This window comes from Guillardia theta, assembly GCF_000315625.1.
Source record: "Guillardia theta CCMP2712 unplaced genomic scaffold GUITHscaffold_181, whole genome shotgun sequence".
Classification (NCBI taxonomy): Eukaryota; class Cryptophyceae; order Pyrenomonadales; family Geminigeraceae; genus Guillardia; species Guillardia theta.
This window is the reverse complement of record NW_005434495.1, coordinates 48,390-73,347: the sequence shown is the minus strand read 5'-3', so window position 1 is coordinate 73,347 and position 24,958 is coordinate 48,390. Positions and strand designations below refer to the sequence as shown.

Genomic DNA, 24,958 nt, shown 5'->3' with positions numbered 1-24,958 from the left:
GCATTCCAGGGAGACATTGGTGGTACTTGACAGGATCCATGCGGTCGAGCAAGGCAGAACCGCGAGGTATGCGGCGGAGATACTCTGTCTTGTACTTCCTTCTAGTTTCGAGATTCCAACCAGCCTTGGTTGCAATGAGTGCCTCGTGCTCTGTGAGATTTACCCTTTCCTTTTCAATGTACGAGAAAGTTTCATTGAACATGTCGAAAATTCCTTCGCAACCTCTGAGGAAGTCATGCAATTTGAAGTGCGAGAACATAGCAGCCCAATCGGCAGGAGTACGACCGGACGCATCAGCGGCATGCATTCGCGCGCCTCCTTCAATCAATGCCTTGCACACTTCTTGGTCTCCAGTCTTTGCAGCTTGATGCAAAGCTGTAGCGCCGGGAAAGGATGAGTTGTGCCCTTGTGCAAGGTTGACGTCGGCCTTCCCTGTAATGACAAGCAGGTCTACCATGAGCCTACTGCGATAGGCAGCAGCGAGCATGAGGGGGGAGAAGCCTCTCTTGTCCCTCCTGTTCACGTCAACTCCTGCAGACAAAAGCATTGAAACAATCCCTGGCTGAAAGTGAGCAACTGCATAGTGCAAAGCCGTGAATCCGGCCCAGTCACTTCTGTCCAGATCTGCTCCCTTGTTCACAGCGTCAAGAAATATTTCCTTGTCACCATTTTGGCAAGCAAGGAAAAATCTCTGCTGCAGACTGTCGCGATCCATCAATTCCTCTTTCCAAGTATCGTCCACCTTCACGAGGAGCTTTGGTGACGGCACATTCACTTCCCTCCTTTCTCGATGCTCGCGTCTGAGCCTGTCCAAGCAGCACAAGATTTGCGTCTTGTTAGAGTGGAGAAAGTCGACACCGAACGAATTCAGAAGCCAAACATTCAAAGCGCTTGTCATGTTCCATACAAGTTCTCTCCTTTCTTCGTTCAAAGAGTTCAAAATGTCCAATCCTTCACCCCCCCGCAGATGAATGTTGGGGCTCACACGGAAGAGTGTCGTGCATCTGAACACAAATTGTTTTAGTCCGATGGATGATTTCACATGCCACTCAGAGCTATCTCTGAAGTCTGTCAAGCCCTCCCTCCAAGGACCGCTTCTGGTTTTCATCGGCAGATGTTCTCGGATCTTGGTGGCTACTGGTCTTTCCCCACTGTCCACGACATCCCCTTTCATCATCGCTATCACCAAAGCCAAAGTGAGTCGCCTTACCATCCTCGTCCTCCCCCTCCTTCTCATCGCCGCTGTCGTCGGTAGTCCCTGTGCATTATGCTCACTCACTACTACTGGAACCAAGCATCCTCCACCACCCTGAGTGGCATGGTACCCCCTAAAAGCCCTAGGTGAGAAGGGGTGAGTGATAAATATAGAGGTGGAGCGAGGATGGCGGAGTGGAGGAAAGCAACAGCGATGATGGTGCTTGCAGCGATGATAGTGAAGAGCGCAGCTGCATCAGCGATGATAGTGAAGAGCGCCTCTGCATCAGCGAGGATTTCAACTACACAAATTGCTGTAGATCGTCTTCGAGGAGGGGGGTTTTCAGTCATGGAGAACATTTTGAGAAACCACACTGACATATACAACCCAGCAGCGTTCCAAGAATTGAAGGGCAAGCAAGTGTGTGTTTTGGTAGAAAGTGGGTTGGAACTCAGAGGCATTTTGAATGACTTCGATGAATCGATGAATGTAGTTTTGCAAAGACCTGTACAAAGATGGGACGGTAAAACTAATACCCTGGTGCGAACAGAAGAAGGGAACTTGGTGATTCGAGGCAGTACAGTAATGCATATCGGCTTAGTCTAGATCAGATTCTTTCTCTCGTCTCTTTGACGAGATGTCTGATGAATTCTCTAATGTCTAAACAATTTAGGGTGGGATCATAAAATTCTTAACCAGCAGGATTGTACGCCTTATCATCTCCACGACCTTCGGCAGCAAAGTAGATTGTGCTGGGATCAGCCAAGCGTTGAAGGTGAAATCTATGAAGATTGTTATCGCTGGCAAACAGCAAGTTGCTCTCCTTACGGCCACATCAACCACCACAGCAGCCCAGGGAACACTCGACCGACTTCACTCCACGTCAGTCCAACAAAACCAGATCTAATAAAGCGTCAAAGAGCAAGGACGGATACAGGTGTCTCCCACGCGAAGAGAAGAAAGAATGCTTCTGAGTCCTTGCTCGCTAGGCTCCATGCACGCTGACCACAGAGCACGAGTCACTCCCACAGGAGATTACAGTCCAAGGCCAACACCTCACGGGGCTTCAGCCTCTGCAGCAGACCATGAATGAGGTGATTTGCGATGCCCTGCCAAGAAGAATCATAAAGAAGAGGAGGATGATGAGGAAGTTGACGACCATTCTGTGATACTCTGGCTTCACAAACAGATTCTTGATCTGTAGATCATCTTTGATGTAAAAGTATCCACCAAGCTGAATGCGTGTCAACTGAGCACAGCCAACCACTTCTCCCGTATTTGTGTCTTCTGCCACCAGGTAGCTTCGCCAGCCCTGACAAGATCGTCAAATACCATTAAGCTCTGTCTCGTCCACCTGCTCCAAGAAGTACATCTTGAATTCATCAATCTTTCCGTACCCTCCCATTTCACTGCACAACTAAAAGTATTGATTCAATTTACTCACACCATCGCTTTCTGAGAAACCTGAAAGATATTCCTCATATCCAAATTGTTTAGATCACTGTTCCTCATCATAGCCCCAATTTTGGAAAGTGGCACTTCGGCTGGAAGAGACACGTTCAGCCAGCAGATTGCACTCCATGATCTCATTACAGAACTTGTTTGCGGGACGTATGATGATGTTGGGCGGAAGCTGTTTCAGTGGCATCAGTCGCCCTGGATCTCGTCGTTGAACCTCGGCTGCGTACTGCACCCACTGTCCGTTGCATTGCAGGTTGACGCTTCGAGGCAACAGCCGGGACATGGACGAGGACATGGACACACAAGAAGAGGAGGAAGAGAGGAGGGGAGAAGATAGGAGGAACCCCATTGCCGCGGGAAGCTGCACAAGTAGCAGCACAATCAACCTCCACCGCGCCATGATCCTGCAGGTGAGGGAGAAAAGGATGAGAGCGGATCCGCCTCATTTTTAATTTTATTGTTTTCTGAAAGACAGCAAATAATCATTATGAAAATGTGTGTTCTGCCTTGGATTGCATTCCTACCTCTGTCCCGCCAACATGGATGAGGACGCGATTCTCACGGCGGACATGGCGGTTCTGATGCAGGTGAGCCTTTCCTTGCTCGTCTCCTGCTACCTCTTCTTCGAACTCCTGATGCCTCTTGCTGGTGGCCGTTTGATCGACCTGCAGGTCGCCACTCCCATGCTGCAGGCAGAAGACTCGCGGCTGGTGAGAACCTGGCTGCCTTCATGTCATTGTAACCCTTTCCCAAGGCCACCGCGGCACTCCTCGTGCGAAGATTGCAAACCAATGCAGAAGAGTATATCAACCAATGGTGTGTGAGCGTGTAGTAATGATGATCGTAAGGGAACAAGAATTCAAAAAGATCCTTCGGCTTCTTGCCACAACGTGCAGTTCGGACCAGTTCTTGCTTGATATGATGCTTGAGGTTTGAATGCGTTTCGTGTTTTTATTGTCCTCACAAAACCATATGCCAAAGTTGCTCATGACTGTAGAACACAAAGTTCCAGTCATCAATAGGTGATGTCGATTCGTGTAGAGTTTTCTGTCCTGACAAAATGGAAAGTATTGCACTCGCTGCTGCAGGGAGCTCAGCCGAGCAGGTGAGCGATTAAAAAGCGATTGAAGAGACCTCTTATGCTGTCGAAGTTGTCGCCGGTCCTCGATACGTACAGAGACCTTTTGAACTCGGATCGCGATCTCCTTGTTCCCATCATCGGCTCCATTTCTGAGGTGAGTCAGGAATGCGTTATCAAAAGGCTGACATGTGACGAAGCTCGACCTGAGCATAAGTCAGAGAGAAAGCTTCTTGGAACTGATATCAGGTGCGGAATCTTCTGCTTCGAGAGCAGTCGCCTAACTTGTCTCAGGATCTTTGAAAGTTGTCAAGGATCAAGACGTGCCCGTTGTTGTGAACGTGACGATCGAATTCTGTTGGAGTATTATGATAAGCTCATATCTGCGTCATAGGCAATGCTCCAAATTACAACACAAAGCAATGCTTGTCACATTGTAAGCCTTACTGACATATCTTACATGATTTCTCTTAAGAGATCTGAATTCGCTAAAGGTTCATTCCATCCGCGAAGGCTGCAAGAATGTTCCAGTTGAAATCTCTTACATTCTACATGGATCTATAGTCTCTTCCATTCGTACACGCCCATTCTTTGCAAAGGTTCCGAGCTTGTGAAGCTTGACGATCTAACTCTCAGTAGGCTTTCTTTGCGGGCTTGAAGGACATCAGAGGGGGCAATCATCTATCCACACTGGACCTCTTCGTCTTGATCGCTCTATTTCGAGGTCTCTTGAACTCTCTGTACGGGTCAAGAATGATTCATGTTGATGTCAAAGTTGCAAACAAGAGACTTGCAGCCAAAGAAGCCTTCCGCTCTGCCTTCCTCCGATCTTTCTTGGATCGCAATCAAGATCAGTGTGATGGAATCTTGGAAAGTTTGAAGCAAGCAGGTACGAATCTTGTATGAAATCTCTGTTTATCTTTTACACCAAGTAGTTGCACATAGTAGTGCCAATGAGACGATCATGGAGACCTTGTATGCCCTTTTGCGACAACCTGTAACCTCCCAGGTGAACCCAAGCTGTTACTTCATGCAACTTGACCGTTAGCATCAAGGATCGAAGTGGCCATTCAAAAAGAGTGATTCAAATGAAAATGTTCTCGCCCATTTGGCAAGTGTCGAAGGTTCCAAGCGTCGTGCGCTCTCTACCTCTTTCATGATGTCGTCTTTCAGATTATTCTTACTCAACGCCCGCAATTGCGCAAGCACGTCTGCACTGCTCTCTTTGCGGCTTGCACCACCCCTCACTTGTAAGCTCCATCTTGTGTAACAAGATGTTCATTCTATTCGCTCCTTATCTATCCGTCAACGCAGCCTTGTTCCTACAAACCCTCTTGAAAACGACTCGAATGAGGGAAATAGAGGTCACAGAAATTTCCCACCTGATTCATTTCCATCATGATGTGCAAGTTTTATAGATATTACAAGTGCAAGGATTGCAGCTCGCACGTTTATGAAGCTTTGTTTGCAATATCCGAGAGAGGAAGGAGACGTTGCTCGTTTCTTGAGATGACATTTTTCGATTGCACAGATGGACGAGTGCAATGATCTCTCAGTTCAATTTGTATCGCAGGTACAATTTTGTGATGACTTTGTCTTCGCTTGAGAACAACGACAGAACGTTTCGAGGTGTGATCGTTTCGTACTTCATTGCGTCCTCGCGGGGATGGGCAACACAACCACATGGTGATAGCCTGTCTGTGAATGCTGGCATGACGAGAAGATCAGCAGCACCCACGTCACATCAACCTTGCAAGAAGGAAATGCAGAGAGCAACGAGCAAGAGGCACGTGGATCCGCTGTTTCATCTGCCATGCTCTTAGTCCAAAAGCTATTCGCTCGGTCATGCCCCTCGTCTCTTTCCGCGGCTTTGGTAGCATCCCTGAATCATTTTCAAGTTCTGATTCTGCCCTTTGAAGATTCTTGCGAGTTTTCTGATATCCAACGACAAAATTGCAGAAACTGTCAGTTGTTTGGAATTGTTTCATATTTGATCATGACTTACAGGAGTTGGAGGTGTTGGGTAGATGTGCGAAGCGTCTACAATTTCATCCACTGTAAGGACTGACTCGGAAGGCTGAATCTTCGTAGTTGAGAGCGGGGGAGAGGTGGAGCTGGGTGGAGAAAGGCAGAGAAAGGAGTGTGTTATAGATCAATCGTTTGACCCAGACTAGGTGGATCGGTTCTGCTGATCTCTACAAAGTTTGTGTGCTAATGGCCATCAAGGTTGGCTAAAGTGAGATGTTTTCTTATGACCTGCTGTCAGAGCCCTTCCCTAATGGAGAGCCTTTCTTTCCATAGTCTTCTTTACCACACAACTACAGCCTCAGGCGGAGTTCTAAGTGGATTGCATGGATGGTGCTGACATGCCTCCTCAACAAAGGGCTGTTGAGTTGCCAGGGAGAGGAGCTCGACGACTCGACTGTTGTTTGCTTGCATACCTGTGTTTGCAAGGTGAAAACTGCTTCTTTCTGATTGAGCTGACCATTGAAATTCAAGACGATTGACAAGTTTGAGAGAGAAACTTGCTCGATCGATGTGATCACTTCTTATGAGGTTAAAGTTACGATTGTTGACATGCTTTGGCAGTTGGAATCAGGATTCTCCAACGTGGCATACAATCTTTATCTACGCGACATACTGAGCATTCGATTTAGATTGTTGCTCTATTCTTCAGCGCGTTGCATGTCTGGCAATACTCGTCCGGTAGGCTTGCAGGTCTCGATGATGTTTGATGATGTCACTTGCAAGGGCTGACAAGGAAAGACATCGCGATCAAGACGTGCGGATGGAAGGTGCATATCAATGTTTCTGATGCGATTGGATGAACGGGAAAGAAAGGTCGAGATGCCGGCAGACCTGCATGAACTGTACGAGAGCAACGATGACATGGAGGAGCTTTCATCGCGCTTGAAGGATGCGATCAGAATAGGTCACCCCTCTCGCGCGATCTCCTTGCTGGTAACTTTCGCTCGTTGACCCTCCCGTGGTGCTGCAGGTTGGAGCTGTTGGTTGAATGCTGCAACAGCGCTCAAGATTGCGTGCGCATACTTTCACGAGTATCATCACTGCCAGTAGAGCACCAAAAATGCTTGTCTGCTCAACTGACAGTCTCAGGTCAAGCCTCCAAGACAAGATGGACATGGCGTGCTTGATCGGACGAATGATGCAGGTGAGGGCGAAGAGGAGTGAAGTGCGAAATGATTTCACTCAAGGGAATGAACTGCTGGCATCATCTCACCAGTCACATAATTCCCTTTCTCTCTCGTGATATCCCATGCTTCCGCCTTCAACTCTTCTAAATGTTTTCACAGAGTGCAGAAAACAAGGTTTTGAAGGCAGCAAGAAGGTCTTGGCTCCTTTCAAGCATTTCCAATGACTCGTTTGTTATTTCAAATGCGTAGGGCTCCAAGGGTTTCAAGTTTTCTTCTACATCTCTTCGCCACGAAATCGTGTCCCTTGAGAAGACAAGTGAGATGTGATGAAGGAGTTGCGGGACGTGAAAGCCTTTGCAGGACTTCCAATCTCTCCGGATTGCGCTTTCAGCATCTTCCCGAAGATTCTTGTCATGTTGCAGACGGATGATGAGCAATTAGTTGCCATGCTGCAGGTGGTCACCGGCTGGGGATGCCTAGACTGAATGCGAGCAGATGATGCGGGAGTGGAACGTTACGCTGAGGGACGAGCTGAGAACGCGAGGATTCTTCTCTTGCAGTCATGACGATGACGTCACCGTTGCCGCTCGCCTGTGTGCACGTGAAGCTGATGATAGCTTGACCCGCATTCTTTACAGCAAAGGTAACCAATGACATGGAAGGCAGATAAGAGGAGAAACAAGGAGAGAAGGAAAGAAGGAGAAAGCAGAGAGGAAAGAGAGAGAAGCGAGGGGGTTGAGGACGAGTCTCCTTCGACTTCATTCACTCGTTGAATCTCAGATGATAATGATAACGACGATTTCCCGTATAAGGTCGCGACTTGTTGCAGCACTGGATTTGTCAGTTGGTTGCCTGTGCAGGTGAGGTGATGTTAGTGACTGCAAGGAATACAAGGGGAAAGTGAGGAGAGGAGTGAGTTTGGAAGTGGATAAGTGAAACGGGGACAAGGGGGCAAGGAAGAGGAAGGAAAGTTGAAAGATTTTGCAGCTTATTAATTGTTTGGATCAACTTCGGAGTCATCGAGTACAAAATACCAAGAACAACAAAGTGAGACTTGATCACTGTTTTGATGAATGCAATCGACAAAAGTGACCTTGCTGACTGCTACTGACCATAGTAAGCAGGGCAATCTCATATCTGATTACATGGATCTCATCTCCGAGCTGTATGAAGGTATGCCGGGCTCCTGCTCGTTGATGCTCTGATTGAAGAGTAGCAATCTGCATGTTTCTTGAGTTGGCCATCAAAGGCGAGCAGCTTGCAAACGTTGAAAAGAGTTTCTTTGTTGGAATGGTGAGGACAGGTCTGATGAGAAGCGTTCTGAGCATGTCTGCAGCGAACTGCCGCACGTGATGAATTTGATGACGGTGATGCCCTGCTGCTCCTTGTAAGGAGCCTAACAGCCGTCAGATGTCCGTTGGGAGAGAATATATGAATTCTTCAAGAAGCTCACGGACCGGTGAGCGGAGTGAAAAGAAGAAATGGGGAGGACGAACGAGAGGGAAACAAGTAGAGCAGAGAAACGAGAAGAGGAGGGAGCGGTAAAAACGACAAGAGAGATGGAGAAAGAGTTGTGGGGACAGAGAGAGTATCCTCTGAGATGGATACGTCAGAGTGGAAGATAGCGGACTTGCCAGCCTACATCTCTCACTCCTCCTGCGCCTCTTGAAGATTTGTAAGCAAACAAAAAGAGAATGTCACCTTCTAATTGCTCGCAGGTGGCAAATCAGAAGCTCAAATCTCAGATGTTGCACTTCAACTTGCGAAGTCAATTTTCTCATCTCATCACAAGCTAAATTGTCAATCGTTTCTTTATCCTCCTCCCCTCGTGAGAATTTTCACTCTGTTGCATTCCAGTCTCTGATGATGCACTGTAAGATTTTAGCCGAACATGCCAAAGGCGGGAAGTTGGTTTCTTCCATTCCCTACATGTTCTTTCTTGAAACAGGTTGACACCCGTTTATGATGACAGATCCATTGACATGGTGATCGCAGCGCTAGTCTCAACTTCATTCGATTCAGCCTTGCAATGCATCCGAGAGCTGTTAGCTGCTCTCAGGGACGACCGTCCAGGTGTGTCTGAGCGACTTGTGATAGTATTCATACGTGCGCAGAAACATTTCAATCCATTCCTGAGTTCACTGAGGCGCTTCTCCTGCCTGTTCTGGGATTTCTTTCGCTTCCTCTGTCAGAAATCCCAGATGGAACGAAGATGTTTGGAAAAGTAAGTCCAACAGGCAAATCCAAATAATGAAATAGGAGGGAGGAGGTAGAGGACGTGTTGAATTGAATGCGGTGATGGGGGAGGAATGGAGTGAAAGAGAAGGAGGAGGCAGGATTGAAATGAGATCTGATTCAATCGTAGGATGTTGCTTACATATGGGTAATCGCTATCACTAAGTGCTTTATCACCTTTCGTGAATTGATCAAGTCGACATCTTCCGTCATCGTCGCCGTTAAGCTGCAGGTTCGCAGACTGATGGGAACCTCAGCATTGCTGAGAGAGTAGCAGATCGTGAAGGTAGTGATGCGCATCTTCGTGGCGTTGAGGAGGAAGTTGAGCAAGTTCTTGAATTTCGTGTCTATGGGAGTCGAATCACCGGAGAAGCGAGGACAAGCGTTGAGGTTTTCCTCCTTCTCGTCTGCTCCTTCTCTGACTTCTCGCAGCTGTTTCTTCCACGCGTCTCTCGAGCTTGTCAAGCTTCATGCTACTTGGAGTCTCAGCGTGCCCGAGGGCTATCGCGTGTCTGGTAGGCTCGCCTCGTCGCCTCCTGTTGCTCACATCCTGCTTGTCACCTCTCGTAGGCGTCTGGCCTCGCAGCCGCATGGAAGGGAAACTGCTGCAGTGCGCAGTGGAGGAGGTGGCGGAGGTTTATCAGATCGACCTAGGGGAGGCACATGGGACGGAACCGAAAGAAGACGGGGAGCTTGGTAGGCTTACCATACTCGGGTTGGTGTACCAGGGGTGCAGGAGTTTGGAGATCATACAAGACGGTAAGAAACCGGATGTGGCCAGAAACTAGAAAGGGCAGGCAGGCAGGCAGGCAGGCAGGCAGGCAGGCAGGCAGGCAGGCAGGCAGGCAGGCAGGCAGGCAGGCAGGCAGGCAGGCAGGCAGATACCCGAGGAAGGAAGGAGGGGGGCGGGCGGGCAGGAGGGAGGGGAGAGAAGGGAAGGGAAGGAGACCAAGGGCATGAGAGGCTGAGCTGCCAAAGGAACGAGCGAAAGTTGACGTTCTACTTCAGACACAAACAATCAGCTCTACACCACAAGCTCTGAGAGCAGTGCGGACAGTGACGCGAAGCCAGTGGAGGAGGAAGGCTTCATCATGGTTCGAAAGCGTCGCAGGACGGAGGAGGAGGAGGAGGAGGAGGATATGTAAGTTTTAGGAAGGAGTAAAAGTTTTGAAAGCGTCTCCAAGTGTCTCTTGTTGGAAACATAGCAGACTGCCTGAGCCATCGAGAGGCTCCTGCTAAACTTAACTGAGAAAAAGTTCTTCCATGTTTAGTTCAGTGCAAGGTTTAGTTTGCGAAAGTTTTTAGTCTTCTTTTACCTCCAGCCCCCTCCATGATGGCCCCTGCGGATCCGCCATGAGAGAAGATCCGCATCCTCCTCGCCCCTCCTCCGCTTCCTCCCGCCCCTGCTCTTTAGAGCATCCGCCTTCCCTGTTCCCTCAGCATCCCTCTCCTGCCATCATCTCCTCGCTCTCATCTGGAACCTCCCCTTCCTGATTCCTAAAACTTCTCCCACCCTTTTGGTCGATTGCTCCTGTTGCGTCCGAAGCATCGCTGAACCCTCTTCCCCCTTTCCACCTTCTCCTCCCCATCTTCGGTAGATTTTGCATATTCTTTGATGAAGGGAAACCTATCTTTGTATTGGTGCCTTTTTCTTGTGTATTAGTTTCTTTGGACAACGTCAAATGTCCAGCAAACTTCTTCTGCGCCAATACATTCTCTTTGTGCTTCTAGTCTCGTCAACGTCCTTTGTCGATGTTTTCAGTCCTATTCATTTTAATTCCGTCTCGCACGTTTCTCTCTCATCGTTGAGAGCGAACCGGCTTCCTCGCTGTGAAGCCTCGCCGCGATGCACCAGGAGCAAGGGTGCCAAGATGCTATATCCAAGTAACAGCTACCAGGAAGCTGCCGCAGCAGGAGCAGATGACGGCCAAGGGTTTTACATCTGTTGGAGAATCTCAAGGAGGGTCATCCAGGTGCTGTCCCTCCTCCCTCACTTCGACTCTTCTCATAATTCGCAGGAATCTCAGCTGGCACTGAACTCGCCGAATGTCCGGCAGAAGATCTGCAGCGGGGGCGTCTATCCGCGTTTGACGCTCGAGGATTTTCAACGAGTGGCAAACGAGGTGAATCAAACTGTCGCCGTCATGATACCCCTGGCGCTGAACCTCTCGACTGTCGAGTACAAGAAAGCAGCAGAGAGTTGGAATGTGTTCCTGGTGATGCGCGAAGAAAGCTGGACTCCAGAGTTCCAAAGAGGAATTCAAGAGGTTGCCATGGCCACCAAGAATGCGCTGTCAAATATTGCTGGGATCATCGTTGAGCGCGACGTTTGTGCGCCGATGCTGCTCGTTCGAAGGTTTCAGAACGAGTCAGCGGCTCTCACCTACGCCAAGACGATGGGAAACAGGCTGAAACCGCTCGAGCTCAAGCTTGACAGCTGCTCAATCACATTGGAGGCAGTGGATGAAGATGGCGTTGTAGTGAGAGCTCCGTTGATGGAGGCAGACTTGTCAGATGTGCCGAAGGAGAATCGCCAGGCTCGTCGTCCCCACAAATTCCTCCAAATGTGCGAGTTTTACCTGTCAAACCTCCGTGGCAGAGGCGAGAGTGCACGATCACTAAAGAAGATTCGAAATGCTTATGACAAGTGGGAGAAAGGCCTTCAACAAAGGATTGAAACTCTCCTCAACTTGTATGCTCAGCGTGTTAATCCCCCGGTATCGAATTTCCCGAGCCTTGAATCGCAAGTAATGAAAGAGGATGTGATTGATTTAGAGATTCCTCTTTCATCCGACGAGGATGAGGAAATGGGCGAACTGGTACAAACAGGCGATGATGATGGGATTTTACCGCCAAACTCCATGCAGTTTGATGTCGAAAGTGATGAAATGAGTGCGCAGGACACCTTGGAAGACAAACCATTAGCAGAGAGAGACAAGTACATGGAGCTGACTAAGAAAATTCTTGATGATCTTGAAAGCTCGGGGATAGAAAATCGGCTAAACTTCAATCAGTATCGTCGAGCACCGCCTCAGGTACTTGACAAGCCTTTTGTGCTTTTTGGTCATGCTGTATAAAATGACATCACTTTCGCGCGCAGGAAAAGAGAGAGTCCTCCAAGAACAACTCCCGTAGCTTTGGAATGAACAGAAGACCAGACGGACAAGTTTCTGATATTGCTCGCGGGGCATTCAGACTTCGCCGCAACTTCAACGTCAACTTCTCGCCTTCCAAAGAGTCTGCGCAGCAACGGACGAAGTCGAACAAATCTGCTGACGGTAGCAGCAAACAGGCCACAGGCCCGACAACCCAAATCCTTCTCGTTCGGCATGGACAGTCGACCTGGAACGCGGAGGGAAGGTGGCAGGGTCAAGCAGACATGTCGCTCTCCAGCCTCGGCGTTGCTCAGTCAGTCCAGGCGGCTTTGAGGTGGCAGCGCACCTGGAGGAAAGGGGAGATGTGCTGATCATGCTTGCTGTCAGGCTGTCAGGAGGACCGCAGGTGTTGGCTGAGGGAGGCGGCATTCCTGACATCGGCGCAAGTGACGGTGAATGCTGAAAAAATGAAGAGCCTCACTGATTTGCAGTTTATTCCTCCAACATGAAGCGAGCAAAGCAGACAGCTCAAATCCTCTCCTCACAAGCTGGACTAGGAAAGGTGATGCGCCCCTCGAATTTCATCTTCTAGCTTGTATTGATTTTTGACTCTTCTCACATCAGATCATGGAAGATGAAAGATTCAGGGAGCGAAGCGTTGGAGAATGGTCAGGTAAAGCAGAAGAATGATACTGTGACGACGAGAAATCGACGTGGGCGCAGGTTTGACATATGAAGAGGTTCAGCAGAAGTGGCCAGGTGATCGTCTTTTTCCTCTTTGATACATTCTTTTCTCCATTTCTGAAATGACTCGACTTGCCTCACGCGCTTGCGATCACAGGATATCTCAAGCGAAGATTGTTGCCCCCTTCGTATGAGACCGATGACATGGTAGTGTCTGTGGCGTCCTGCTCCCACCTCTGACCTCACCTTCAGGTGCTCCCCCGCGTTTTCTCAGCGCTAGATTATGTTCGAATGCAGGTGCGTAAGAGAGCAGGAGGATTGGATCAGCTGGGTAAGGTTGCTTGTGCAGCATCCCGGACAGCGAGTGGTCGTCGTTTGCCATGCCGGCGTCATCTATGCGGTGACCTGCGCGTCTATGCGTGCAGGCCTCCAGTGAGCTGAGGTGCAGGTGGAGGCTTATCTCAAGGCCAAGTCAGGCTACCGCAACCCTCAGCGGTAGAGCAGCCGATTCTTGTGTGGCTTTCTCTGACATCAGCGGCAGGAGGTACCGCATAGGCAACCTCGGCTCTCGCTGGGTGATCTGGGATGGCAGCGGCTTTCGTCTCGGTCGCCGCGTGAGTTCATTACGTCGCTTCAGTTCTCTTGTTCCTGTGTCTGCTGAGCGATTATGTTTCCAGGTCAACCTCATCGCTGACGGAGGCGTTTCCTCGGCTCTTCCTGAACTCTACCAGGAATGATTCTGATTGTAAACTAGGACATGAACACATATTGAGCAAACTGTCAAAAGCGTGACTGTATCAGTTCCACACCCCCTTGGCTCAGCTGATTCCTCCCCATCCCCTCTGCTCTCCCCTCCCTCCCATCTCAAGCATCCGTCAAGTTTTGCGGTCGGGGAGCAGGATCACTGGGGAACAATTGTCCTACGTTTTTTTATTTGAGTCTTATCTTGATATTCCCCACACCGAAACCCTCGTACAAATACTCCCCAAGTACCCTTCCCCTTGCACTCTATCCCCCGCATTAGCGATCAAGTCTGAACAGCAGAGCAAGCCCGCGGCAGATGGCGAGATAGGCTATGTATTCCCTAGAGAGATTGGGAGATGATGTTACGAAGAGACTGTTTGCAGGTGTCTCTTGTTCTGTCATCTTGCTGGGAGTTTCGTGGTTATTGAGCAACGCTTGCAAGATCTAACACTGCCAAAAAAGCTATCAGCCCCCTTCCATTGCATCTGTCGCATCTGATCGGATTTACATGACTTTTGTCTTTGCAGGCTTTTTTTATTCAAGTCACGCCATAACAAGATAAGAGATCATGACCCGAACCAAGGTTACAAGCAAGACAGCCAAACTTCCAATCGCTCAGACGCTCAAACGGAGTTGCTTGAAAATTCCGGAGAATGTCTTGGAGTGGTTTGCAACAGGTCGATTCCAGATGATGGAGAGTGTGGAGCGTAGAGCACAGGGGGGCATCAATGAGAAGTCTATGATGGAAGCGAAGCAGAGACTAGCAAACTTAGCTCACGGGCAGGACACCAAGGGGATCAAATTCTCCGGAGAAGCGCTGCATCATCTCTACTACAGCACCAAGTTTGAGCGACGGGGACTCTTGTTGTACTCGATTGTGGGAAATATTCTCAATCCAAACTCGTCGGTCGTGCCTGATCTTCGGTCGGCTCTACAGAAATCCTTGACCAAAAGCATGTCGTCAAAACCTCTTCTGCGAGTCGCTTCCATCGGCGGTGGACCAGGCAAGTTCGTGTTCTCGACTTGGAGATGCTTGCAAGCAGCGCGCAGTCTCTTGTGATTGCTCTCAATTTATCTTTGATTTTGAAAGGAACGGATGTCAGCGGACTATTCTGGGCAAATCGAAATTATCTTGGTTTTGGTATCGATGCAAAGAAGGATGCAACCGTTCAATGCGTTCTTTATGACAACGAAAGAAGCTGGCGGAGAAATCTTCCTACCCTACAGGTTGAAACCCCGTCGTTGGTGAAGTATTTGATGAGTTCAAACCCCTAGGAATTGATGGGTAACGATATCGCGCTTTCATTCGAACATTGTGATGCGACCGCTGGGAGGCATCATGATGCAAACAAGCGTCTCTTTCTTGCTGCAAACACTTATGACCTCTTCATCTTCTCATATGTCGCAAATGAAACTTCGGACAAGGCAAAGAAAACTGGTTTGCAGGAATCTGAATGATATTCACTATCACTGAATTGGAGAACAGGTTGGGAGTTTTACAGTTTTCTAGCGCAAAAAGCAAAGAAGGGAGCTGTCATGATATTTGCTGATGTGATGCAGCATTCTAGGGTTGTCTTGAATCAGATTGCTGAGACCATGAACGAATCGAGTCAAGCCGGAGGGAAAGCAGGCTCGAAACATGAATTCAACAGCTGGTGGTTGGAGCAATCAGAGTTTCCGGACCTCAAAGCTGAGGTATTAATCCTACATAAGCCTTGAAGTCATGACAGTAAAATGAAAAAGCTTGTAAGTTAGCCCGGGCCCGGTATCAGGTCGGAGTCCGGCCCGGCCGGGCCAGCGGCCGATCATCGGATAAGTTCACTCAAAGTCGGGGATCTTTTACTCATAGTCGGGGATAGTTTGCCTCAGGCCGTACGGTCACCGGGTAGCTCCGAGCACCAAAGCTGCGGCACTAGCCTTTACTCAAAGTTAAGTTAAAAAAGCATAGTTTGAAGAACTTCCGCAGGTTCGCAGGAGTGTGGGTGGAGCACGTCCCTGAGCAGACGGTAAGGAGACGAGAGGAGGAAGAAGATGCAAGACATCCCAGTGGCTACGGCTGTGGAGCCAACGACGACGACGACTATCAGGGTAAGGGGAGAGGATCTCGTCAAAGCCTTGTCATTTCTGAATGATCATATACTTGTTCCTCTGCCCAAGGAGCGGTCTGCCCAAGGAGCGGAAGTTCTGAACTGCAACACAGGTTGCATGCTACAACTGTCGAAATGTAGCTGATGCCCCCGGTCCCGTGTTTCGATGTCCCTTTTGTGGAGCTCTGAATGACATTCGCGGTGAATAAGTGAACATGTCCTCAAGACGAACTGATGTTATCCATTCAGGTGATTACGACGACGGAATGCCAGTTTGCATCCCAATCTGTATTCCTTGTGTTATTATGTAATTTGATATATTGTACATCTTTCTTTAACAACAAAAAAATCACATCATTTTTGTTCGGAAATAAATTTTTGTTTTTGCTTTCCTGAATTTCTTCTGTCCTGGCGTCAATCAAGGATCAAAAGTCATCGAACACTTCATCATCGACATCGGGAGCTTGATCGCCCGGTAGGTCATCAACGTCGTCATCCTGATATTGCTCAAAGTTGCTTGTATCTGCTGCGTGCCTTATTTTAGGCACAATCGGTGCTGGGATTTGCTTGCGCAGAATGTAATCCCAGGAAAGTCCCTTGAACCTGATGTCAAGTGAGCAAAAGCAAGTTCCAGACAGCCATCAGTTCACCATTTGTGTTTCTTGACGTCATCAGCGCCTCCTTTGAGGTTTCCAATGCGCTTTGTTCGATCTGACTGGAGCAGCTTACGGATGATGTCTTTTGCTTGAGGATCGAAGTGCTTCGGATAATCGACCTGCTCAGACTTACTTGGGACAGGGAGCAGGCAGGAGGAAACCTTCAACAGAAGAATCTTCTGATAGATTGCAAACGTGTTGTCAGCGTAAAAGGGTGGATATCCCGCCAACATCTCGAAGATGAGGATGCCGAATGTCCACCAGTCCACTGCCTTTCCATGCCCCTTGCTCTTGATCACCTCAGGCGCCAAGTACTCAGGGGTCCCGCACAGGGTCCAGGTTCTATCGGTGATCTCCTTTGCCAGGCCTGACAACCAGCCGTCAAGGACAAGAATCATCGTCAGTCAGTGCCCAAATACCGAAGTCAGTCAGCTTGATGTATCCTTGTTCATCCAAGAGAAGGTTTTCCGGCTTGAGGTCACGATAGATGATGTTTTTGCTGTGCAAATATTCTAGAGCAAGCGCCTAAGCAACATTGAGTGAATGCAGTCATCGGACGGCAGCGATTACGATTTGTGAAGCGTAGAATCTTGCGGTTTCATTTGGAAACCTCGCACAGTTCCTCAAATGCCAGAAAAGCTCTCCTCCCAACGCCTGCACCTTTCGAGCTCAATAACATGAAGCTTAGGAGGTTGCTACACCCACAAGCTCAAGCACGAGGTACAGATTCTTCGAGTCATGAAATTTGCCATGTAGTTGGACGATGAACCTGCGCAATATCAGAGGTGATGATGCATCACGAGCAGGTGATGATGCAGCAAGAACAGGCTTACGGGTGTTGGATCTTCTGGAGAATCTCTTTCTCTGATTGAACATGCTCCCACTGCTTCAGACGTAGGACTTCTCCCTTGCTGAGGATCTTCATCGCATAGTAGAATCCCGTCACTGCATGTCTGCATAACTTGACTCTTCCAAAAGTTCCAGTTCCTATGGTTTCGTGCTGTACGAGCTCATCGAACTGAAGTTGTCTTTGCTGAATGTTTAAACATTCTTGCTTCGAATCGACGAGTGGAGGCAAGCTCTTCAATGTATGTTGTGCAATCATACAGCTTTCAGATGAGAGAGCGGAGAGGCTGCAGCAAGGAGGGAGCGCTCGGACGCTCGACAGGGGGGGCGAGGGGACTGGAAGCGGAACACAGCTCCATGCATAAAAATTCTCAGTCTGACCACCCGGAATTGGTCTGAGGAGGGGGTGGTAAAACACTCGTTTTATACAACCATGTTTATAGGGTGGGTTCTCGAGTGGAAATTTGAGGGTTATAAAATCAAGGGGTGGGTGAGGGTTAGGGCCTGCCGGAAGCGTTGGTCAAACGACCTTCGAGCACCAGGTGAATCTTCAAGACTAGAGTACTAGTGAGATGAGCTGTACTGTTGAATCAGAATCAAGAGCAATGGAGGTCTGCCTACCTCAGCAGTGACGCATGAAAGCCATGGCTTTCTTCTGTCAGGGATGTGGCCAAGATCTCAAGAACCATCGGCGATCTTGCGGATCGGGGATCAAGTTTTCCACATTTGAATGATCGCCACAGAGATGCTTGAGGCATGTTGCAGCAGCTCGTCGCACTGACCAGTTGGAGTCGCTTAGCAGAAGCTGGATCTGAGAGCTGAATGACGGAGAAGCAGAAAAGAGATATCTAGGACACCTTCCCTATCATATGCGAATCGCAGTGGTCTGCCAAATGTTCTATCGTCCTAACCTGTACATCGCACGATTGCTCAGCAAAAGCAGTTGGGCATGTCAATCATCTCACGGCGGATTCGCGAATTTCTGCTTCACCATGACCAAGGAGATCGCAGAGTACGTCGAGAGGGTCTCGCTGCCCTCGCGAGGAGACGACCTCGAGAGATTCGATCGCATATCGTTTGCAATGAACGTCGACATCATAGGCTGCCATCTCCATGATTTTCTGCACCACCCTCCTATCATCTTTCAGACAGATAACTCTTACTGCAGCCATTGCGCTTGTTCGCACTGATGCAATGTCGGAATCCATGCAATCGACAAGAAAATCTGAGGAACTTCAACTGAAAGCGATCTGGTCAACATTTCTTACTGATGCACTTGTTTTCTCCTCTCATCGTTGCGGAATGAACTACTTTACCCAATGTAATCAGATTTTGCTGCCTGCAAGATGGATCAAAACGCTTCTCAAGGCCATAAAGCCGAAAGGACCTGAACCCATGCTTCCCACTTTTGATGTACTCGATCAACACATCGATCACAGTTGTCGCTGCATCCTTCCTTGTTGCCCTAGTGGCTTTCTCTTCAGCCTCACTTGCTGCTAAATCATGTTCCATTCCGTCCTTTACATTTCTTGATAGCAACGTCAGACATTGTATTTAGCCGCAAAGATGATTACTTTTGTAACTCCTCCCATCTCCTTGCAACCCACTCGCCACGGCCGTAGAGCTATTTACGACATCCTCAAAATAATTTTGAAACAAAAATCCATGCATACCAGGTTGGTAAGTCCACGCTGTGTGGCAGATTTGACTCGCTTTGCATCCAATTCAAAGGACATCGTGACAGAATTCGGAGATCTCACGTTGGATTGGTCTTCAATGAGAGGCACGAGGATTCGGTGAGCATCGATATTCCCAATCTCAGCTGTTTCTGTGATCACTTCGATAGCTCGTACTCGCACCTGCACACTCATTCCACAAGGTTGTCTTCATCATCATTGCTAATACCTGCCACGCTATATCTCTCGTGCTGATTTCTAAAGTCTGCCATAAATATTTCCTTGATTCGTCTTGAGATCTCCACGGTTCATCTTGGTCTGACCACCAGTATTCCTGCATGTCCCATCGCTCGAAGAAAGAAGCCTTCCTGCGATGATCCTCGTCACGTGACGAGCAGCATAAAACTCCAAGAACAAACCGGATGTTCACTGCAAAAGCTTTCAACCTAAGGAATCAATCTCATTGCAGCTCATCTTCAAACAGTCGCTTCAAACATTTCAAGCGCCATGCCACGTACTGCCCAGCAAGGATCCGACGTCGCACATCTTTCCAGAACCTGGAGGAACGTATCGATACATAACGAACAAGGCTTCGAATCGCCATATTACCTTGAGCGAATGCTCATGCTCGTGGTCTGAAATGTTTCCCAACCCTCTGATCGCCTCCATTCGAACAAACTCACAAGCTTCATGGCACGTTTCTCTGAGTTTCCACGTCAGTCCTGTCGCACCGCAACAAATCTGAGGTCACCTATACTCAACTAATTCTGGAGGCACTGATTGCCTCGAAGAGCCTTCTTCTTGAAGTTTTGTAACAAATTCCTGTTCAGACTTCGTGAGCTGTGTTTGTGTCCATAATTGCTACCAAACGTCTTGTTGATTTTTCATACTTCTGAATCCAATGCGTATACAGTGGAATCTGATCTCAAATCGTTGATCAAAAAGTATTCAAACGAACACGAATACTAGATCTTGACTGATGTTTTCGTGTTCTGGGTTTGTAAAGGTCCGCTGATCCATGTAGATTGGTGATCCATGACACAGAATCCATGAAAAAGCTGTTGCAGGTCAGCGGAGAGCAAAACTATCTCTCAGGTCAATACCTGCAATAGCTTGATCATCATAGATCTTATCCTTTTTCACTCCAGGCATTCTATCAACACCCGAAGCCTTCGTCAACACATTACATTAGTTTTCGGATACACAAGCTTTCACTTCTCTGGGCTTTTCGGAGATCTTTGAGATTGCTTTGGTCTGATCATGGATACCTCAGGCTACATATCATCCCCCTCTTTCCTTACCAAATTCTTCCGAGTTGCGATGTCCAAAGACTTTTCCCGCAAGATCTTGGCAAGTCGCCTGATGTATACTGGTCAACGAATACTGGAACCGAAAACATGAAAGCAAGTACAGCACTGCTTGTCTATCTCCAACAATGCTCAACGATGGAGATTTTAGGAAGTCGTCGATAGTCTTTTCGTCTTGTTCAAGCACTTTTGAGACATATTGGTTTATCCTGTGGGGCCTGAATCATAACAATGATGGAAGAAGATGACCAGGATAACCTGATTTCTCGTTCCGAGCTCATCGATTCTTCGATTTGTAGACATATCATAAATGAAGGATTCTTCAAACATCCTTAGTCAGCAATTCTCATCAGATAATAGCTATACCGTGCAAAAGTAATGTATGTCTTCAATTGTAAAAACTATTTTGGTTTCCTCGTCCTCAGCTCCCTGTCTTTGCGTCACAAGACAGGTGCATTCTTGAGGTTATCTAACCTTGATGTGACTGAGGTGTCTTTTTATAGCATTCGTTTCCATCTCATTTATGTAAAGTCCAGATTTGTGCAGCAACTGTGAAAAAAATCTGAAGGAAGTCAAGCTACATGTAGCGAGAATAAGAACACTTCTGACTTGAATTGAAGAAATCCATTTTGTTGAATGTCAAGATCATGGAAGGTCGTTTGAATCGCATCTCGCAGGACTGAACGCAAGCCGTCAGATCTCTCGCTCTCATTGAAGACAAGAGAAAGTCGGGCCATTGGCAGATTGACACAACTCATGAAACAAAGACGAGAAGGGTGAGGCAGAAGCGAACATTTTCTACCTGCTGGTAGCGACGCCATAGCGCTACTACCGGCCCGATTATCTCCTCGGAATCAACTTTCATCCCTAGTTCTACAACCGGTTCCGAATTCCCCGGCCGGGCCCGGGGCCGTACACTGGCTAGTACTCTTTACTCAAAGGAGTACTAGTTAAACATGAGTCGGCCGGGCCTCTTTTTTAAAATCTCACCAGGAGGGGTCATACAGAGGGAAATAGGTGGGGTGATGGTACAAAAGGGTACCTATGAGTAACAGTGTTGAGTTTGTCAGGGACGTGGTTGCCATGGCAAGTTGTTGACAGGGGGAGTTGATCGAAACCAATTGCTTGCTCGTCCCCACTTGCTGCCGCTTTGCACGGCCTTCCTCTCTCCTCCTCTCTCTCCTCTCTCCTTCCCCCCCCTCTATTCCGATTGATCCTCCGGTTCTTCTGGGTTACCGCTGGGGCAGGATGAGTTTTCGAACGTTTGCTTCAGCTCGTCTGCTGGCTTCAAGCCTGCATTGCATCTTGTTCTTGGGTTTTCTTGAGATTTCTTCCGCTGTTCCGTCACTTCTCCAATGTGCTGAGCCCTTGGTTGACGGCGCGCAATTCAGTGGCCACGGAGCTGTAGTTACATCGATACAGGCGGTTATCAGCCTTACCAATGGAAAGTCACTCAGTTGCGGGTCCAATGTCCCTACCTCGACCACAGGACTTTCTATCAGTTTTTCCAATCCTGGCCGTCTTTGCATCGTCGAAATGGTCTCGAGCGCAGGCACAGGGACATGGGGGATTCAAGGAGGGGAATGTTCAATGACCAGGTCACTTAGCTGTGGCGGTGCTGTGACTCTTCCTTCCTCGGGGACCGTCACTTTGAGAGGCGCATGGTCCAACTCAAGGTCTGACTCTATCAAGAAGACTGCCGATTGTGTCTACACTATCGTGCCGGCCTCTTGCCCAGCCAACACGTACAAAGATTCGACAGGGTATGGCGAGAAATGATGTCGATTTGCTCAGGTTCCTGACTCACGTGTGTACCTGTAGGAACTGTGCGAAGTGTCCTGGAATTATGACGTCACCGGCTGGCAGTTCATCTGTGACGGATTGTGTATGCCCTTCAGGGTTCAATCAGACGGGAAGTACCTGTCTTCCTTGCCCAGCAGGGATGTACAAGGATAAGAGTGGTTCTGGATCTTGTTCCCAATGCCCAGCAGGGAAATTCACAACATTCATCGGAGCTAACTCTAGTTCCCTTTGTTCTTCTTGCTCGACTTGCTCATCTCAGGAGCTGGAAGTTAGCAAATGTGAGCCACGATTTTCGTACAGGAAACAATTATTAATTGATGTTTAAAGGTTCAGAGACTTCAGATGCAATTTGCCTGGCCGCAAAGTACCTTAAATATTTATTTTGTTTTATTTAAGTGACTTGGTATTCGCAGTTGTACAGCATGTAGCGCTGGATACTATAAAGATTGTAGCCAACAGAGTAATCTTGTGATGTACCGTGGTTTCACGATGACTAATGGATGAACAGAGTGCATGCAATGTTCGAATTGCAAGACCGGAGAATATCTTTCTGGTGAAAAATCATCATGGCTTGTTCTACAGTCCGAACTCAAGCAAATGGACAGGGTGTCAAGGGTCTAAACCAGGAACTTGCAGAGCTTGTCCTCAGGTGAAGTATAGAAAGCTGTTTTTGTCACTTAAAGCTTTCACAGAACTTTTTTGCATATCAGTCTACCTGCATGAATTGTTACTGTATATTGTTTTCTTTGTTTTTTGGGCGACTGATTTGAAGCAGCTTGCTTTGCTGGAATCAAGATTCCGGGGTGTGGGACATCGAACTCAACATGTCCATCAGAATTGTAAGCATTCCTTTCACATAGGTTGGACAGAAGATTTGACAATTGTGTAGTGGTACTACATCGAAGACTGCTGCTGCATCAACCTATGTTCCCGTAACAGTCAGATTGCCTGTTCCCGTGACTGAGATGAAAGGTATGACATGGAAATTCAGTTTATTATCTGATGCGTTTCGTCTTTTTCGCTTTTGAAGCCAAATTCCAACTTCCTTTTATTCAAGCAATCGCCGACGCATCGGAAGTCACCATCGAAATGGTATGTTGAGTCAGCTAAATCAGCTAATGTTCCCTCTTTCTGACTTTCATCCAGGTTAATATCACCAAGCTCATCGACAGCGCACAAGCCACCTCGACGAGCTCGTCCTCGTCCTCGTCCTCGTCCTCGTCCTCGTCAAGCCAGCAGAGTTCTTCATCTCAGACTTCGAGTTCCTCTGCCAGTTCGTCGTCCTCAAACTCAGGATCAGCATCCTCCTCTGGCTCAGGAGATGGTCATACTTCTGGCGGGTTTGTCGCGATTGTTTTGGCGAGACGTGCTCTAAAACTTTCTCCAGGGGTGCATATTTTGAAGGCGATCGAAGACTCTCATCTCCATCGTCTTCCTCCGACGTCACTGCGACTGTACGGATTTCCAGTGTTCTTATCCGGTGCTTAAATTATGGTCAGGTGTTCACAACTACGAAGCCATTGCAGACGACTGTACGTTCGAAAGTCTTGCAAATTGTGTTGAATTTGGTGGAAAGGTGGTAAAGAAGCTGACGGAGCGGCGGATCAATTTCAATCTACAGCAGCAGGTAATCCAGCAAGTGTTACCACAGGACATCACTGATCGAGCGTCAGGGATTACCAAGTGGATCACTCATAAGCGGAGGAGTACTTCTCAGTAGAACCCAGAATGATGGCGAACTTGAACTTAATCTGCTGGCAGGTGCTTCACCTTCACAGCTCCCATCAACGCATGTAAGCACATCTGTCTTTGTGACGACACTCTCTGATGATCGAAACTCATTTCCTTCTAGCTCTTCCATCGGATTTTGTTTTGTATTTCGACGGCAGTTTTTGCGATAAGGTTGTATGGGTAGAGAACGTGCATTGTCTTTCTTTGTTTTTCTCCAGAAATACTGGATTTTGGTTGTACATTCAATCGTCTAATTCAATGCGTTGTCACAATCTTCGCCCTCAAGCCCTTCAGAAGCCCGTGGGCAAGATCGGGGAGAGCGCACAGAAGGGAAGGGACTTTGAAGCTCTCTCTCCATCTAGAACGATCTGAGGGTTGAAGCATGGTCATGCGCTATCAGAGCAACATGTCTACTGAGCGACGACTCCCGAGAGCGCATCTTTGCACAGCAGCCGCATCCCTCTTGTGACAGCTCCCCCCCACCGTTACCACTGTTTCAGTATCCACCCCACCCTGGTCTGGGTCCAAATGTACCCTACCCCCAGAAGCGACCATATCCCCCATGCCCACCCCACCCCCTGATTACCCAAGGTCAACCCTACTTTGCTATAGTGAAGATTCCTCCACGTCGATGACCAACCCTTTTCCCGCTGGACCACCCCTTTTTCTCCGTTACCCCACCCCAATTTTTGCCCCCAGGGTCCGTGTTGATCCGGAGGCGAACGCATGAACCCTGAAGTAGAGTTGTGATGTGATGAGATTGGACAAGACAAGACGAGGGAGAGGGAGAGAGGAGAGCAGAAGACGAGAGAGAGAGAGAGAGAGAGAGAGCAAGAGATGATGCTCTCCTGCCTCTTGTCCTCTTGTCCTCTTGTCCTCTTGTCCTCTTGTCCTCTTGTCCTCTTGATGAGAAACGGCAGAGAGGAATGTGAATTGACCCCACACACCTCCATATCCATTTTTATACCTGCTAGATGATGCAACAAGCCTACTAATGACGAAAGAGAAACAAGTGTAAGTGAGAACAACCCACAAGATAACTGCACGACTGTGAGTTGAGAGGATCGGACCAAAGATGAGAGATGGTACCAAAGCAGCAGGAGTTGTTTACCAGGGAGCACTCAGCACTTGACAGGGTTGTCAGGTGTAGGTGAGAGATGGGTTGTAACTCTAGACGTGTAATTGCAGCTTACAAGTTGTCTGAT

At 48.3% G+C, this 24,958-nt stretch overlaps 8 protein-coding genes across 8 annotated transcripts; 4 read left to right on the top strand and 4 right to left on the bottom strand.

The window, feature by feature from the left end:
* Positions 1-256: 256 nt before the first annotated feature.
* Positions 257-679, bottom strand: GUITHDRAFT_60159 (hypothetical protein; the record flags this gene model as incomplete). The annotated part of the gene is made up of 1 exon (XM_005820337.1): positions 257-679. A coding segment is annotated over one exon (423 nt), but the record flags the coding sequence as incomplete, so codon positions are not given.
* A 1,207-nt stretch (positions 680-1,886) lies between these two features.
* GUITHDRAFT_120417 (hypothetical protein) lies at positions 1,887-2,600 on the bottom strand (the record flags this gene model as incomplete). Its single annotated transcript, XM_005820336.1, has 6 exons — positions 1,887-1,977; positions 2,024-2,098; positions 2,144-2,196; positions 2,251-2,304; positions 2,355-2,507; positions 2,550-2,600. The coding sequence occupies 6 exons, from the start codon at positions 2,598-2,600 to the stop codon at positions 1,887-1,889; spliced, it is 477 nt and encodes a 158-aa protein (XP_005820393.1).
* Positions 2,601-3,194: 594 nt separating this feature from the next.
* GUITHDRAFT_156053 (hypothetical protein) lies at positions 3,195-4,613 on the top strand (the record flags this gene model as incomplete). The annotated part of the gene is made up of 13 exons (XM_005820335.1): positions 3,195-3,243; positions 3,328-3,366; positions 3,411-3,457; positions 3,505-3,586; positions 3,638-3,678; positions 3,725-3,761; positions 3,808-3,891; positions 3,935-3,983; positions 4,029-4,075; positions 4,129-4,170; positions 4,248-4,333; positions 4,374-4,458; positions 4,510-4,613. Coding segments are annotated over 11 exons (568 nt in total), but the record flags the coding sequence as incomplete, so codon positions are not given.
* A 4,432-nt stretch (positions 4,614-9,045) lies between these two features.
* Positions 9,046-10,300, top strand: GUITHDRAFT_156052 (hypothetical protein). The gene is made up of 6 exons (XM_005820334.1): positions 9,046-9,113; positions 9,255-9,356; positions 9,402-9,514; positions 9,557-9,639; positions 9,695-9,883; positions 10,133-10,300. Exons 1-6 carry the CDS (start codon positions 9,102-9,104, stop codon positions 10,267-10,269), a joined length of 636 nt encoding a protein of 211 aa, XP_005820391.1. The 5' UTR covers positions 9,046-9,101; the 3' UTR covers positions 10,270-10,300.
* Positions 10,301-14,338: 4,038 nt separating this feature from the next.
* On the top strand, positions 14,339-14,707 carry GUITHDRAFT_147948 (hypothetical protein; the record flags this gene model as incomplete). Its single annotated transcript, XM_005820333.1, has 1 exon — positions 14,339-14,707. The coding sequence occupies one exon, from the start codon at positions 14,339-14,341 to the stop codon at positions 14,705-14,707; it is 369 nt and encodes a 122-aa protein (XP_005820390.1).
* A 1,047-nt stretch (positions 14,708-15,754) lies between these two features.
* GUITHDRAFT_160289 (hypothetical protein) lies at positions 15,755-17,512 on the bottom strand (the record flags this gene model as incomplete). Its single annotated transcript, XM_005820332.1, has 8 exons — positions 17,224-17,512; positions 17,096-17,159; positions 16,961-17,044; positions 16,810-16,915; positions 16,552-16,757; positions 16,385-16,509; positions 16,223-16,337; positions 15,755-15,793 (listed from the first exon to the last, which is right to left on the bottom strand). The coding sequence occupies exons 1-8, from the start codon at positions 17,493-17,495 to the stop codon at positions 15,755-15,757; spliced, it is 1,011 nt and encodes a 336-aa protein (XP_005820389.1). The 5' UTR covers positions 17,496-17,512.
* A 685-nt stretch (positions 17,513-18,197) lies between these two features.
* Positions 18,198-20,956, bottom strand: GUITHDRAFT_120412 (hypothetical protein; the record flags this gene model as incomplete). The annotated part of the gene is made up of 20 exons (XM_005820331.1): positions 18,198-18,338; positions 18,400-18,461; positions 18,505-18,575; positions 18,624-18,764; positions 18,811-18,860; positions 18,910-19,095; positions 19,142-19,280; positions 19,332-19,358; positions 19,457-19,615; positions 19,664-19,734; positions 19,778-19,831; positions 19,879-19,970; positions 20,016-20,082; positions 20,128-20,166; positions 20,214-20,271; positions 20,324-20,437; positions 20,478-20,539; positions 20,586-20,648; positions 20,694-20,781; positions 20,829-20,956. 20 exons carry the CDS (start codon positions 20,954-20,956, stop codon positions 18,198-18,200), a joined length of 1,812 nt encoding a protein of 603 aa, XP_005820388.1.
* Positions 20,957-21,467: 511 nt separating this feature from the next.
* On the top strand, positions 21,468-23,850 carry GUITHDRAFT_120411 (hypothetical protein; the record flags this gene model as incomplete). The annotated part of the gene is made up of 14 exons (XM_005820330.1): positions 21,468-21,982; positions 22,041-22,104; positions 22,282-22,300; positions 22,436-22,482; positions 22,531-22,575; positions 22,628-22,671; positions 22,798-22,861; positions 22,912-22,954; positions 23,014-23,114; positions 23,169-23,346; positions 23,522-23,554; positions 23,599-23,649; positions 23,696-23,738; positions 23,784-23,850. The coding sequence occupies 14 exons, from the start codon at positions 21,468-21,470 to the stop codon at positions 23,848-23,850; spliced, it is 1,314 nt and encodes a 437-aa protein (XP_005820387.1).
* Positions 23,851-24,958: the final 1,108 nt, after the last annotated feature.